The sequence below is a fragment of the Doryrhamphus excisus genome, linkage group LG14 (genome assembly GCF_037039965.1).
Source record: "Doryrhamphus excisus strain RoL-2023G ecotype Guam linkage group LG14, RoL_Dexc_Guam_v1.1, whole genome shotgun sequence".
Taxonomy (NCBI): domain Eukaryota; kingdom Metazoa; phylum Chordata; class Actinopteri; order Syngnathiformes; family Syngnathidae; genus Doryrhamphus; species Doryrhamphus excisus.
In genome coordinates, this window is record NC_136370.1 from 7105447 (window position 1) to 7121591 (window position 16145).

Consider the following 16145-nt stretch of genomic DNA (forward strand, 5'->3'; position numbering starts at 1 on the left):
CATTTTATTATTTTGTCATCAAAATCTTTTTTCATGTGTTGTTTTTGTTGTTTCATTGAAGTAAACAACTTTTCAGATGTTTGAGGTCTCACTAAAACTAAAAAATATGGACGTCAGTCACTGTTCTGCTTCAATTTGCTTCTCTACAAAAAAAGCTCATTTTCTCTAGTGTTTGGTCCAAATCAGAAAACAAAGAATAGAGTCAAAAGTTTCTGTACATCAGGGGTCTCAAACTCAATTTACTTGGGGGCCACTGGAGCTAGGGTCTGGGCGAAACTAGGCCGTGTCAGGTTTTCCAAACCCCCCCCCAAAAAACGCATTTATTAAAAACAGAAAAATGAATAAACTTTGCTTTGGTTTCGATGTTCTACAATAAAAGCTCTGATAAAACATTCCACTGTTCACAAATATCTTACTTACTGCACAAAATAAAATGAAAAATAAATAAACAAATCAAGAATAAAGAAAATCAATCAATCAGTAATAAATAAATAAATAAATAAATATAATAATAACAATAAAACGCCAAATAATAAAAACTTAAGAAACCACATATAGTTGGTGGATAGACAAATTATTTTTTTCAGATTAAAATGAACAAAGCATTATTAGAGCCCTGTAGACATGACAAAACACGACTATAGTCACATTTATACTCTTTTTATTTACAACATGTTGCGCAACTGCAGGGTCTTGAGACACATGCTAACTCGCAAACTAGAGAGCTAGCGACCTAAACGGTAGCCTTCAAGTTATTTCCTTTAAACTTAAATAGCCAAAAACGTACCACTTCCACACGGATAGGGAGGATAACTATTAACAGTTATTTAACCTTTAACATGAACATTAATCAAAGGTAATAATTTTTTCTGGGTACATGATACCATACAGCATCCATATCAAACTTGCGCGGGCCGCACTAACATTAAACTTTCAAGGCGGGGGCCTCAAACTAGTGTCCTGCGGGCCACATTTGGCCTGCGGGCCGCGTGTTTGAGACCCCTGCTGTACATAGTTTCAATGTTTATGTAGTCCTAAAACTCTTCAAAGATCAGCATAAATGCCCGTAAATTGGCAGTATGGACCTCTCTTTTCTGAAAATGGCCGGCATTTTTGGAAAACTGCGTTTGAGTGAGGGCGTCATGTTTGAACTGCAATGTAGCGACTAGTACTGTGTATACTGTATATATTGGATCCCCGGACATTTGCAATTGAACATTCACATTAGCACATTTTTTATTAAATATATATGATAATACAGGTAAAATACACAGCATACATGTACCTTGGCTAAAAACTGTACTGTATACCATACTGGAGCAAATAGTAGTGGTTATTGTAAAGTTTGGAATTTTTCAGGAAAGTTGCATATGCAGTTGTGACACCTAGGGGACAGGAGTTGAACAGTGTTCTACATCTTTTGCTCACTAGGCTTGTGTTTTTCTTACATACATTGGTACTCTTGCCCGCTAAGCTTGGAGAAAGCAATTCACTTCTACCTGGCATAATCATTCGGCCTTGGCAGAGGTCTATTGAGTGACATTTTAGTTAAAGGGTTCATTAGGTGGAACAGCAAAAACAAGATAGTGTGCCAAATTAAATTAAAGGCAGGTGCATGGGAGCAGCTAGCTAGCTGTCCCAACCACACACACACTAGTCAATGCGGTTCCATCAAGCAAACCACAGTACACACACACACACACACACACTGATGCTGCAGCATGCAGACACATGCAAAAATATCTGTCCCAATACGAAAATAGGCCCTGAGAGCTTGCACCTGCACCTGTGCCCTGGTCCACACCTACACACAGGTGTCAGGATGTGACACACACACACACACACACACAGAGATAGTAGAAAAGGGAGGGGGAAATAAGAGAGTGGGTTGAAACAAAATGCGGTCGACCAAAAAGCTTATTTGTAGATATGATCTGTGTGTGATTTCCATGTTTAAATAGGCTGCCAGCTTGATTTCAGTTGAAAGACAATGTATGCTCATATGCTGTAGAATACCCTATCTAAAGTGTTTTCATGTAGTTTTAACAAAATGTGTCATTACAATCTATGATTCAGTGCGAGAACACGGAGTGAATGTTTATACCACAATGACTCATACGCGCTTGTTACTTTGAAATGGGGCAATAACAAATCTACAGGGAGATGGGATTCACCTGAATTTGACAAACACAAGGGGTCATTTCCAAAATTAGATTGATGTAAATGATAAAATAAATCTTTTGGATTTATGAGACAATATATAGATCAAAACATTTGTTTATTTATATGAGTTACCGCAAAAAACTCAGCTAAAACACTGACACTCAAGTACAATAATATATCCCTTTATTATTCCATAAGAAATGTCGCCACGCTGTGGAGGAATACGGTACTGCACCTTGACGTCATTGTTGACAGCTTCAACTCAACATGATTAACCGTGATTACGTTTTGATTAAAGCACTCACTACTGATTTTTTTGGGTTTAATAAAGAAGGCATTTGGTTGCCTAAGTAAGTTTAGAAATTGTGCATCGAAGCTAAAGTCTAAAAGACCATCAGAGGATCAGTGGGAATTAATTCCAGGCAGATTTAACCCCCCCCCCCACCCCCACTAATCAAGGGTATGCAGACCTTGTCTGCATACAGATTCTCCATATTTGGTATGCTACGGATACACACTGGTGAGATTACCGCTAATTGTAATGATTCAGGGTTGCTACAATTTCATCATCATTGAAATTCACTGCAATTAACCATTAAAGCAATCATCACTAATCATCCTTTCCAACTCCAATGGGACAGGCGATCCCAGTGCCTTTTAAGCCACAATAACCTTTGGGTACCTTCTTTAGGTACTGCTGGTGGTAGTCCTCGGCGTAGTAGAACTGCTGTCCCTCCAGAATTTCGGTGGTGATGGCACCGAGACCCTTTGCCTCAAGGACCTATTGACAACACACCAACATACAGTAAGTGGCACATAATATAGAATACTGGAAGAACTGGCGATAAGCATAAAACCTGAAAAAAAAGAGAAATAGTTTAGTACACGGGACAGACTAATATGGACGCAGAAGAATATGTAGTGTGTCACTTCAAAGTCGATCACATAAACTCATGAGTATGCGGTGGCAAATCCTACATATGTGCTGTGTGACATAGGGTTGCTAACACCAGTATTGAGGCGACAAGGGGCACACTTTGTCCAGTACTTTTTCCTCACGAGGGTCGCGGGGGTGCTGGAGCCTATCCCAGCTATCTTCGGGTGAGAGGCGGGGTACACCCTGGACTGGATGCCAGCCAATCACAGGGCACATATAGACAAACAACCATTCACACTCACATTCATACCTATGGACAATTTGGAGTCGCCAATTAACCTAGCATGTTTTTGGAATGTGGGAGGAAACCGGAGTACCCGGAGAAAACCCACGCATGCACGGGGAAAACATGCAAACTCCACACAGAGATGGCCGAGGGTGCAATTGAACCCTGGTCTCCTAGCTGTGAGGTCTGCGCGCTAACCACTCGACCGCCGTGCCGCCCCAATTTATTTATTTTATAAATAAAACACAAATATATGATGGATGATGGATACTCCATCCATCTGAGCTGACTTTGGGTGAGAGGCGGTGTACACCCTGGACTGGTGGCCAGCCAATCACAGGGCACATATAGACAAACAACCATTCACACTCACATTCATACCTATGGACACTTTAGGTCTCTAATTAACCTAATATTAATTAACCTAATATTTTTGAAATGTGGGAGGAAGCCAGAGTACCTGGAAAAAAAAAGCATGTACACACGGGGAGATCATGCAAACTCCACACAGAGATGGCCAACGGAGATTCATTTAATTTTGTTATCTTCAACTTATGAATAATCTCCCAAAATATACAGTTAATCCATATGATCGGTATCACACAATGTCACTCATGTATGATCGTATTGGATCAGCATCCCTGTTAACTTTTTTCATTTTAAGCATCAGAGCCAAAGCAAAGAAAATGCGTGAGGTGATATTAGACGATTTAGCCGATCAACATTGGTTAAAGGATCACAAAGGATCAACATGATAACTTTGACCATGTGCTTCTATGAAATGGACAGTAATACCAAAGCACTGTAAGGGTGTCACCGACAGGGGATGTTCATCCTTTCTGTTATAGCGAATGTCTTTTTGTCGTCCTGCGGGATACTGCTTCAAATGACTGATGAGTTTGGTCGTATTAAACATCCATGATTCTGTGCCACTGGTTCTGTGTACGTGACAGGTTTTCAGAAATTAATGGAAAATATACACGGCCAGCATCACTACTACTCCTTATTACTGTTAACATGTTAACACAAGCTGTTTCTGTGATCACATGGGCTCTAATCAGGTGCTGCTGGATAGTCTGGAATTGGTTAATTGTTTTGGAGGGACTGACAATATCTGCGATTTTAGATGCAGGCTGATATCATCCGATACTGTTTTTTTTTTTTTGCTGATACCGGCCTCGTTGAGGTGGCTCGGGTATCTAGTCCGGATAACTCCCGGACGCCTGCCTGGTGAGGTGTTCTGGGCATGCCTAGCTGGGAAAAGGCCCCTGGGGCAGACCTAGGACACGCTGGAGGGATTACTGAGACTGCTACCCCCGCGACCCGGACCCGGATAAGCGGAGGAAAATGGATAGATGGATGGATGGATGGCCTGGTATTCGATATCAATATCGTATTGTTACTGAAATACTAGTACAATGTGAGCAACGCAAATCATTGTCAATAACATGGCAAAAAAAAAAACAGTATCGCTCTACACACACCTTCCTGTTTCTTATTTATAGGCATCTTCCGGTGGTGAGTACTTCTACTTTATTGTCGTTTTATTAAACTGTGGTTTACCTATCATTTATACTGTACAGTTATCAAATGTTTGAGGTTATTGACATTTAGCTCCTATTGAGTGTTCCAATATCACTTTTATTATTTTTCAACCTACCATAACCAATAGAACAGCATCTTCTGCTGACACGAAGAAATCTAAAAAACTTCATTCTCAACTTCCCCAAAGCCGCATCGCCTGTTAAATGTTGTTTTTTTATCTGCAGGGTATTCCATGTGAACTTTCCATGTCTCGTTAAGGTACTTAAGAGTTGGTGCTGTGCGACTGAGTGACAATAAAAAGGCGTTTGGTTCTCTTTCTAGTGCTGCACTTTCCTCGCTGAGGGACGGCAGCATCAAACAGCATCGTCTCGCTTTGAGGACGCCTTATAAGACACGTTTCAAGCTTACACTTTCCTAAACACCTTGACAAAAAAAAGGGGGTGAGGCTTCAAATATGTTTAGAAGCGAGCAATTTCAGAGACATGTATGCTCACTAAACTCTGATAAATCCAGAACGTGTGATGTTCTGTCTTTTAACGATGCCATCCGGGCGTCAAAACAAGACAGACAACAAGTTGGTGGTGGTCAACAAGTGAGGACAAACATGTCTGATATTGATATTATTTCCAGAAATACCAATGCACTTGGAGTTCAAACAATCATCACGCATTACTTCACGCAAGACATGTAAATGACAAGATGCTGTATGCTAATTACTTCCAACAGTACCAATAATAAGACACTAAATGAGCAGGTGCCTTCAAAGGGGAAGTCATTTTACTTTATTTGAGTTTTATTTTACAGTTGTCTACTCTGAAGGGTAAGTATGTTAAAATTCATTCATTCATTCATTCATTTTCTACCGCTTTTCCTCACAAGGGGCTGGAGCCTATTCCAGCTGTCTTTGGGCGTGAGGCGGGGTACACCCTGGACTGGGTGCCAGCCAATCACAGGGCACATATAGACAAACAACCATTCACACTCACATTTATACCTATGGACAATTTGGCGTCGCCAATTAACCTAGTATGTTTTTGGAATGTGGGAGGAAACCGGACTACCCGGAGAAAACCCATGCATGCACGGGAATTGAACCCAGGTCTCCTAGCTGTGAGGTCTGCGCGCTAACCACTGGACCACCGTGCAGCTCAGTATGTTAAAATGAAACAGTTAATAAAAGGTAAAAATAAAAGGCTGCATTATGGTGACAGTTCAATCACTTTACCATCCATTTTCTATATTGCTCGTCTTCAGTAGGATCACACATAAGCTGGAGCCTATCCCAGCTGACTTCTTGGCAAGAGGCGGGGTACACCCTGGACTGGACACCTGCCAGTCATATACAGTATTTTTACATTTTAACCTGCACCATAGCTTGCTGCCACCAAAAACATGGTGCCGCAATCTTATGTAACTCTACATCATATATTTTTGTGTAAAAATAAAAATAATTGTCCATTCAGTATTTTATGAGGAGTGATGAAAATAATGTCAAACATCACAGTTAATGTTAGCGGAAGGATGTTCCCAAGCAACCGACTTAAGAAAAGTATTTAAACTTTACACATGTTTTACTCAAAATTAGAGCGAATGATCTATATCTATCATATGCATTACCTACAGTACGTTTGATGTTGTTAGTTATGTTGTTGTTGATAGTTTGATCGTGATTTGACCACGTTTAGCTCCTAACATTAGCTATAGTTACATGTACAGTTGTCCCTTCTTTATCTGCGTGTAATTGCTTCCAGACGGATTCATTTTCATTTCCACAAAGAGGATTCAATATTAATAAAACGGAATTGTGTCATAGTTAGAGCATCGTAAACGTTTTTTAATTTTTACCATTATTAGAGAACTGAAATGAAATACTGAATGAAATAACACCCCTACAGTCACCTTTAGGCTCCTATTATTTTTTGTATACACCACATTGTGCAATACTAATGCGCAGGTGACGGGATCATGGCAGGGACATAACAGAGGACCGCCGTTCTCAGCATATAGAAAGCTACCAAGCTAACTAATTACCCACTCATTTACATACTTTAACTCAATAAAGGATTTTAAACAGAGTGGGGAAGAAGGACAAGTTCAAAGCAAAAACAAATGACCACTTCCACACGGAATGAGAGGAACATGTCAGACATGCCATGACTGACTAAATGCAGTGTAAAGGTAATGTAAAAAGTGTTTTAAGACAAGACTTAAAGCTTTCAATATTTTCTTACATAAGGGAGGGGATTGTTCCACAGCTTGGGGTTGACTACGGAAAAGGCCCGGTCCCCTCTGGTCTTAAGTCTCATCTTGGGGACCACCAGCTGGAGCTAGCATTCTGACCTAAATGTGCGCACTGGGGTGTAAATTTGGACAAGGTCCAAGATGTAATGAGGGGCAAACCAATTCAGTGACTTAAAAACAAACAATAAAATATTAAAATCTTCTTATACTTTTTGATAAACAATTGTTATGGGGGCGGCACCGCGGTCAAGTGGTTAGCACGCAGACCTCACAGCTAGGAGACCAGGGTTCAATTCCACCCTACCGCATTTCTACAACATTCCAAAAACATGCTAGGTTAATTGGCCACTCCAAATTGTCCATAGGTATGAATGAGAGTGTGAATGGTTGTTTGTCTATATGTGCCCTGTGATTGGCTGGCGACCAGTCCAGGGTGTAGCCCGCCTCTGGCCTGAAGACAGCTGGGATAGGCTCCAGCACCCCCACAACCTTTGTGAGGAAAAAGCGGTAGAAATGAATGAATGGATGAATGAATTGTTACGGGGCTGCATAGCACGCGAGTGGTTGGCGGGCAGGCCTCACAGCAAGGAGACCAGGGTTCAATTCCAACCTTGGCCATCTCTGTGTGGAGTTTGCATGTTGTCCCTGCGCATGCGTGGGTTTTCTACGGGGACTCCGGCTTCCTCCCACGACTCCAAATTGTCCATAGGTATGAATGTGAGTGTGAATGGTTGTTTGTCTATATGTGCCCTGTGGTTGGCTGGCGCCTCTCGCTTGAAGACAGCTGAGATACGCGACCCTTGTGAGGATAAGCAGTAGAAAATGAATGTAATCGTTACCTCACCCTGACAATGGTTTGTTCTTTGGTCCATGCCCCACTTTACATTTTTTACAACAAATAAGACACAAGAACGCTGCTGTCTAGTTTTGTCCATGAGGGGGCAGTATAGTACTTCATATGCAGGCGCTGCAGAGGACTGGTTAATCAAAGCTGTGCACCCCGCAGAGCGGCTGAGGCAGCAGCTGACCTCAAAGTCCTCAGTGAGCTGCCGCTACAATGTGGAGGCTCTAATCCTCCTGCAGGAGCATCCACAAGCCAAATAGCGGTGCACGGAATATCAGAAAGAGAGACGTTCATTTAAACCTTTTTAAAATGCTGTGACACAGCAGCATGTGCTACACTTAAACAGCAGTGCGCTAGCAAAGCCAAGCCAGACCAAAGCACATACAGCTCTTGGCCTAATTAACCAGTGATCACCACGAAGCTACAGTGGTAGCAAACCCTTCGGGGCATGGGGGGGGGGCAGGTCCATGTGAGGGGAACAAAACGTCCGAGAGATGGTCCGCTACATTAACACCAACCACCCCCCCCCACTCCCCGCACCTCCCCCTCAACCAACCACAGCTTCCATCCCCTCCGCCCCGCTGCTCACCGCTCCCTCGCGCTCCATCCTACAGCAGTCACAACACGGCCGCCATTTTAGATCTATAAATCAGAATGCACAGCGTCACACCGCCGTGGCTAACCTTACGTGGCTCTGCTCGCTCGCTCGATGCAGCAGCGTAGGAGGGTAAAAAGATGGAGGAGGGATATATCCTGAGCGGAAGCGTGAACGACATGTTCTCAAGTCGGTTCTTTGTATGACGATGCATCAGTGATGTATGTGAACGCCACATTTGTGTGTGTGAATTCTTGTGACAACTTCTGACCTTAAAAGTGTGAAACTGGGCCTTTACACATAAACGCATGTTAGCATTCATGCTAATTTAAGCATATTGACATTGATATTTAATGCTGATTTTTATTTATATGCAATAAACGAAATATACTAACATCTACCCGTACCGTTGAATCAATTTGTGTCAATCGGGTTGGTGCACAACAAGTTTGTGTGTGTTCCCGAGCTCGCCCAGGCCCAGTCAGCCATTCCCCTTCATGCCTGTCGGAAACGTTTCCCTGTCAGCGACATGGCTGACATGGCTGATCGGGTGGGTGTATTTCGATCCCGTCTTCCCCCCTTGCTTGGACCACCGCTGCTTCGTGCAAGTCCTTCTTAGCTCTCCAGCCAAGCGAAAGAGAGGCTGAGGATCTCTCTGGCGATGGCGAGAGAGGCGCGCTGTGGGCCCCCGCAACACAAATAGGACGTGACACCCGGAGAAAGGGCGGAGGTGGCGGTGGAGGAAGAATGGAAATGTAAGCGAGTCCTATACCCCACTGTGTTGTCGGCTGGCTGCCGTTACCCCGCCTTTTTTCAGAAGGCCCGCAGCCAAGAGACGCACTTTGACATGGACTTTGTGACACCCGATGACTCATAGCAAAGACATTTGAAGACGGATATGACCTCAATTTGCTGATTTATGTAATAACGCCTCAGTCTGAGTCCAATGCGGAAAGCATGCTGCATTTTTGGAGGACAAATCATATTTTGTCATATGAGCTGACTTGTATTTTTTATTTTAGGTACTAAACATACTAGAAATGTCCATTAATATTAGCATTTTTATTAATATTTATTTACAAAAGCATTAAAATAAATAAACACATTAAAAAAGGTAAACACACCTTGGTACTCGACCACATTCACACTCGATGACCTCAGTAAAAGATGAGGGATGCGGAGAGAATAAAAAACGAGAGGAGCATCGATATTATTTTAATGCGATGGGTGGGTAGAAAAAGCCAAAAGTCACATGACTCGCTTTGGTAAAATTCTGTGATATGTCATAAAACATGCAATACTCTGTGTGTGATTTTTTTTTTTTCCTGTGCTCTGTTCCTGTTCCTCGCACTTAGGCATCCATTTTAGCAGGGCTGTAATCTTCAGCGGGGGCTCCTACATTTTGTGAGGTAGGAAGCCGCCGTGCTTCCATTTCGAGAAACATTAAAAAAACGATACTTAACTTCCAAGCGAGACTGTCTTCCCTATAAGAGGATTGGACGACGGGATACAAACTTTTTGGGGAAAAAGCTGTCAAAAGTCTGAATGTGACCTTTTCAGAAGAGGAGTCCGAGCTGACCTTGTGCGACTGGAAGTCTGCCGTTATGCACCATTTTCACCCCAAAAAACCTCGCCGCCATCTCCCAAGCCCCTAAAACCCTCATCTAAACCCCCAGTGTCTGCCCCCACTTCCATCTTTCATGCTTATTAAGTTGGGTTGCCTTATCAGAGGGCACACTCACCCCTTGGAGGCGTCACACACACACACACACACACGAGCGGGCACGTGTACACACAAATGATGAGGTAGGCTTGATAGAAGCTATTGTTTGTATACACACACACACACACACACACATGCGCCATGTTTCTTTCCCGACCCCAACCTGTCTTCATGCCACCACCCTGCCCTCCTCCAAATCAACCTTTCCCATCTCCTCTCTCCCAGGCCTGGAGGGAGATGGGGCGGGGGGGGTTTCGTGAAGACACGGGGTAAGGATGAGTAAGGGAGGGAGCTGGAAAAAAAAAAAAAAAAGAGGGTGAGATGGGGGAGGTAGGTGGGTGGGGGCTGGATGGGTGAGACATGGCGGGGGAAGAGATGCACTCCTCCTCTGCGCTCTGCTGCCACAGCGGCTTGGCTACAGAAGCCTTTGATGTTCTGCAAATTTCAAATTTCATTATAGAAGAACCCCCCCACTCGCCCACCCCGTCCTCAAACACCCCCCATCCCCCACTTTTGCGTTTAAACAAGCCCCCTCCCGCACACCCCCACCAACCTCAATGCTAAAGTTAAGAAACTGAAAGCCCTGCAGAAGAGACTTTTCATACGGGTTAATTATTCATCGGGCGGGGAGTGCATGAGCCAAATGTATGTATACATGTGTGTCTGGATTGTTTGATGCCAGCCTTATCGTTGGCCGTCTTACAATGTCTCACCCATTCACTCGCTCGACGTTTCGATTGCTTTTAATCGCCGCACGCTATTGGATGCCATTTTTGGAGTTCTTCAGGATTAGCGTCAATGCGACACGGCGACCATTTTGGTTCTGCGAGAATAAGATTCCCGATGGAGCGCCGTCGAAAACTGCGGTGCCACTGAAGTCGCTGACAGATCGGTGGTGTCAGCAGCGTCGGTGGTGGAAGATAGAGAGAGAGAGAAAGAGAGGGAGAGAGGAAGGCTGTCAGATGTTTGTAAATGTGTGTTTTGTGAGCGAGAACTAGGTTAGAGACTCAGACGTCAACTGGGGAGCTGACAAGACGATATGCCCCAATATGAAGGGCCTTTTGTTGCGCTGTGATACCATCCATATACACTCCATTAGAGCTACTTTGGTTGTGATATAGGGCGGCACGGTGGTCTAGTGGTTAGCGCGCAGACCTCACAGCGAGGAGACCAGGGTTCAATTCCACCCTTGGCCATCTCTGTGTGGAGTTTGCATGTTCTCCCCGTGCATGCGTGGGTTTTCTCCGGGTACTCCGGTTTCCTCCAACATTCCAAAAACATGCTAGGTTAATTGGCGACTGCAAATTGTCCATAGGTATGAATGTGAGTGTGAATGGTTGTTTGTCTATATGTGCCCTGTGATTGGCTGGCGACCACTCCAGGGTGCCTCTCGCCCAAAGACAGCGAGTTGTCCGCGACCCTCGTGAGGAAAAAGCGGTAGAAAATGAATGAATGAATGGTTGTGATATAAAGCAACAGTATGGCGTGTTCCAACACGGTTTTCAAGGTCAAACTGGCACAGTCCAACAACTCAAGGGTCACCTGAAAATCTTGCGCCAGTAAGACACCAAATCCAAAAGCAGAACACAAACTCGACAAGACCAAAATGTCTCATTATCAGCTGATTTTCTCCCGTATTAAGTATTCTTATGGGTACCTTCCACAGTTACTGTATGGGCTCATCTGTGCCTTTCACACAGAACCTAGTCAGTGACATGGAATCTTGCTATCGGAACATTAAATACGGCTGGTGTAATGTATAGAAGCGTCCAAGCGTCCTTTGACGTCAACAATTTCCAGGGTGGGAATAATGTCGGACCAGCCAGGACACAACATTGACATTGTTGACCATATTACAGCCTTTAAAGGCCAGCAGAAGTTCACATACTTTTTTTTTCCTGTTTCTTGTTTTCTGTTTTTTTGTGTATAAGCAGCACTGACACAAAGTAGGGGACACATCGACCTGGCAATTTTCTGCCTTTTAAGGTTCTATCAGAACTGTAACAGGCGGAAGAGCGCCGATGTGTACCAGTACTACATACAAATAACTATTAGGATATGACTTTCTTGTCCTGTGCAATTGTTGTTGTATTGTTGTCTGTGCATGTTATATATCACATCAGATCGGGGTGCTGATGTTGTCTAGTATGAAATTATCTGATTGTGGGATGTTGTGTGATGCTATTCTGTGCCTCGGACATGATAGGTAACAGGTAATATTCATCTACTTGACTTCTTTCAATGCATGACTTTGTAGTAAGGATGTCCGATATTGGCTTTTTTGTCGATAACCGAAATGAGATAAAACAAAAGGTTATTCATTTTGTTTTAGTAGTATGCCAGAACAAAACAGTCTGTAAAAGTGTATGTAATGTGATGTATGTGAGGATGGGTCACGGTCAGTTGATTAGGTTGGCTTAGGTGTCATGGAGTGGTAAGGTTGGGGGCGGGGGGGGGTCACCATCAGCTGATAGGCTGTAGGTCTTGTCTCTCCGATCTCATTACCCTCCTCTATTTATTCTCCTACAATCACCTGACACCACTCCGGTCTCAGCTGCCACCCCTCTCTCACCTCCAACCCCAGCCCAAGGCCAAGGTTGGGAGGTTGTCGTCATGGAAACACCACAGCCCCCCCGTAGCCTGTGACTGCTGACCCCTGAAGTTAAAAAGGACGGTCGTAATTTGCTCCCCTCTGCCCCAGCCCTTGATTGTGGCTGAATAGCTTTTAGAAAGATGGCGGGATCAACGGATAAGACGAACTGATGGACAGATGGATGGAGTGAACAAAAGGAGGGGACGACGTGTGCCAACTGGAGAGTTTTAGCAATGAGCTCCAATGACCTATGCGCCCTCTTGTGCTCTTTCAGCACGAGGGCTGCGGAGAACAACGCCTGAGAGGATGTAGATGTGATCAACTAAACACAGGTGGCTTTGCTTAACTAAACATCATCCAACTCTGAGAGGTCACCACTCCAGAGACGGCCACTCGATTGTTATTCAAACAAAATGGGCCGACTCTAGTCCATGCTTTAGTTTACCGGCGCTCAACGGCTACTAAAGCACACTTGAAAAATTCATTCAGTGGGAGCAGCAACAACCGGAATATTAAAAAGTTTTAAAAGTGTGACTCAATTCTTGCAGTTTATGCTTCAACTCGAGTGCCATCATCCCGTGCTTTAGTCAATAAAGCAACACATTTCATTGAAAACGACACTGATATGACTCCTTCCTGTTGCTAATAGACACCCTTTAAGATCAATTATCTCTGAATGTTATGGTTTACAAATTGGTGAGAGGTAATATTGGATATTATTCACAATGCTCAACATTCCACTGAGAAATTAAGCAAAACAAGCCAAGCATCTGGGGTCAAACACCCTTTAAATCAATAAGGTACAACGCCTGAACTGTTGAAAAGGATCGGTTGAAAACTGATCAGTCGAGCGTTGAAAACACATACTGATAGGATCTTTTTACCTCTGATAAATCATCCATCCTGGGACGGATATCATTTCAAATCAATATAGCTCTTTCTTTGACTCAGAACAATAATCTCTCAAAGCTTGAAAGAGATGATTGGTTAAAAATCAGAAACGGGAGAGCACATAAAAGGAACAAGTTGGCCTCTGACCTTGGGTAACGCCGTCATTACGCCGTTATGGGGGGAAAAAAAAGGACATTATTGTATATAACGTATGTGTACCTTCTGGTAGGCTACTTTGCTCTTCAATGCCAGTTCCAGTTGATCAGCGGTGGTTGCATAAATAACAGAACGGTACTGAGTCCCAATGTCGGCGTGCTGCTTCATACCTGCGTAAAAAACAAAACAAAACACATGCACACAATATGGAGTATAAGTACTCGCAATCATCACGCACACCATCGCATTTGCATGTAAAAGGTTTTCACAATTATGTCATCATCCCCAATCTTCAATTCATGGAGCCAAATGTATTTAGGCTATCACTTTCAGAAGGGTGCCGGTTGTGTCTGCAGTGTCTGCTGGTCTATGGGTTTGTGTAGGTGGGTGCGTTTTCATTTTCATTGTCATCTAAGCACTGTCAACATTTTCATCAGCTTTACATCAGTGTGTTTGGAGGACCACGGCAAAGTACATGCGGATAAGGAGCTGCCACAGCTTGTATGCTCTTCATCAGCAACGTTACTGAGCAGCTTTGGCATGCATGGAAGCCTACTCGGTTGCTTTTTCTTCACTTGTTATTCTCCTCTGTATCGTTTGTTTTTGCATCTGTCTCGCTCTACTGAAACCATATGCCATAGGATGGATGTTAATATGGTCGGCAATAGAAATTTTAATTCTGTCGCCCAATCACGATAATGCGCGTTGATGATGCAATCTAATCACTACACACAAAGGGTAACAAGCTGCAAAGAATCGTCAGTGTACAGTGGCTCCCTCACTCCATCGCAGTGTTATGAAAATTAATAAAAGACTGCTGTTTCGTGTTGACAAAAATAGTGAAAGACACGTTATGTGTAATATTCAGGCCACTAGGAGTAAGTAATCTTATGTACATTGATGAGAAACGACAGATGAGATTATCTTCACACTGCATGGATTCGGCCATAGTGAAAAGAAGTTCTCCCATTCTGTGTGGAAGTGGTAAATTGTTGGCTTCTTACTTTGTTCTTCTTCCCCACTCTGCTTGAAATATTTTAATTTTATTTTAGTTAAGTTAAGTTTTTTAGTTAAGTTTAGAATAAATACATTTTAAGCTAACCAGTTAGCTTGGTTAGAAGAATAATAGGAGTGAGGTTCTATGGTAAAATGGTAAAAAATGGTAAAATGGTAAAAAAAAAACAGTTAGAAAGTCTATGCTTGAACTATCAAAATATGTAATTTATTAATATTAAATCCTACTTTGTGGAAATTCTAATTCAAAGCCAACCGCAATAAACAAGGGATGACCGAAACAGGAGGAGCTGGTGAAAAAGACCAGTGCAAAATCCATAACTTGGAATTGGTTTGTATCTGCTGTCCAAACGTCAGCAGAAAACTATACCCTGCAAAGGCCGTTTTTTCCCACCTCAAAACAAAACACAATTTGTGTGTCATTTAAGCAAAATTATTAAACTGATTGGCTTCTGTCATGTACACAGCATCATGATACTTAGCCCACAATAATGATATCATCCCAATAGCAGGCCCACTCTAACAACAGTATTACACAACATAACCCACTATAACGTCTGCAGTGTGGTACTGAGCAGTGTGATGTTTAGTCATAGTCACAAGGCCTCTTTATGAAAAATGATCTTTCATTACAAACCAGGCACAAATTTACATCCACTGATCACATATTTCTGATGTAGAGAGAAGTTTCAAATCTCCCAGCTCGTCTACATCTGTTCATTACTTACATTCATGCAACGTTTTCACAAGGTCCAACTACTTTTGTTTGGATAGAAACACAAAATAATAATTCTGGAATTTGTCAAAATTTAAAAATGTCAAATTAAAAATCAACATACAGAACGTATGAAAAATGGGAAAAAAAATACGTCTGGCAGCAGACAAGCCCGCCAGTGACGTGTTCTATGTTTGACTCTGGCAGAAACATTGAGTGTCACTCTGTGCTACCAAGTTGGGTAGCGCAAAATTGGGAGGTCACGCACCCTGGTCTTGGTACAGTCCATTGCCTCTTCACTTTTATGCGGTCCATCTATTTGTGTTGTGTATCTCTGTACAGCTCTGATATAAAAAAGGCTGTGGTCTTACAACAATGCACAATGCATTGCACCATCACGTGCAAGTATCGCAAAATTTTGTCTTGGGGCATGATCCAAGATAGCGGGCGTTGACAAACCAGACAATATTTTTGATGCTAAACAAATGTGCGAATGAATGCT

General features: G+C 42.9%; 1 protein-coding gene across 3 annotated transcripts in view; it reads right to left on the bottom strand.

Moving 5' to 3' along the window:
- Positions 1-1202: 1202 nt before the first annotated feature.
- The window catches only part of msrab (methionine sulfoxide reductase Ab), a 64664-nt gene continuing 49721 nt past the window's right edge, over positions 1203-16145 (bottom strand). For all 3 annotated transcript variants that reach the window (XM_078796273.1, XM_058090842.2, XM_078796272.1), the window contains exons 5-6: positions 13978-14084; positions 1203-2944 (exon numbers count right to left, since the gene is read on the bottom strand). In XM_078796273.1, the coding sequence (XP_078652399.1) occupies positions 2774-2944; positions 13978-14084 (278 nt within the window). In that variant the 3' untranslated portion in view covers positions 1203-2773. The remainder of the gene's footprint in view (positions 2945-13977; positions 14085-16145) is intronic.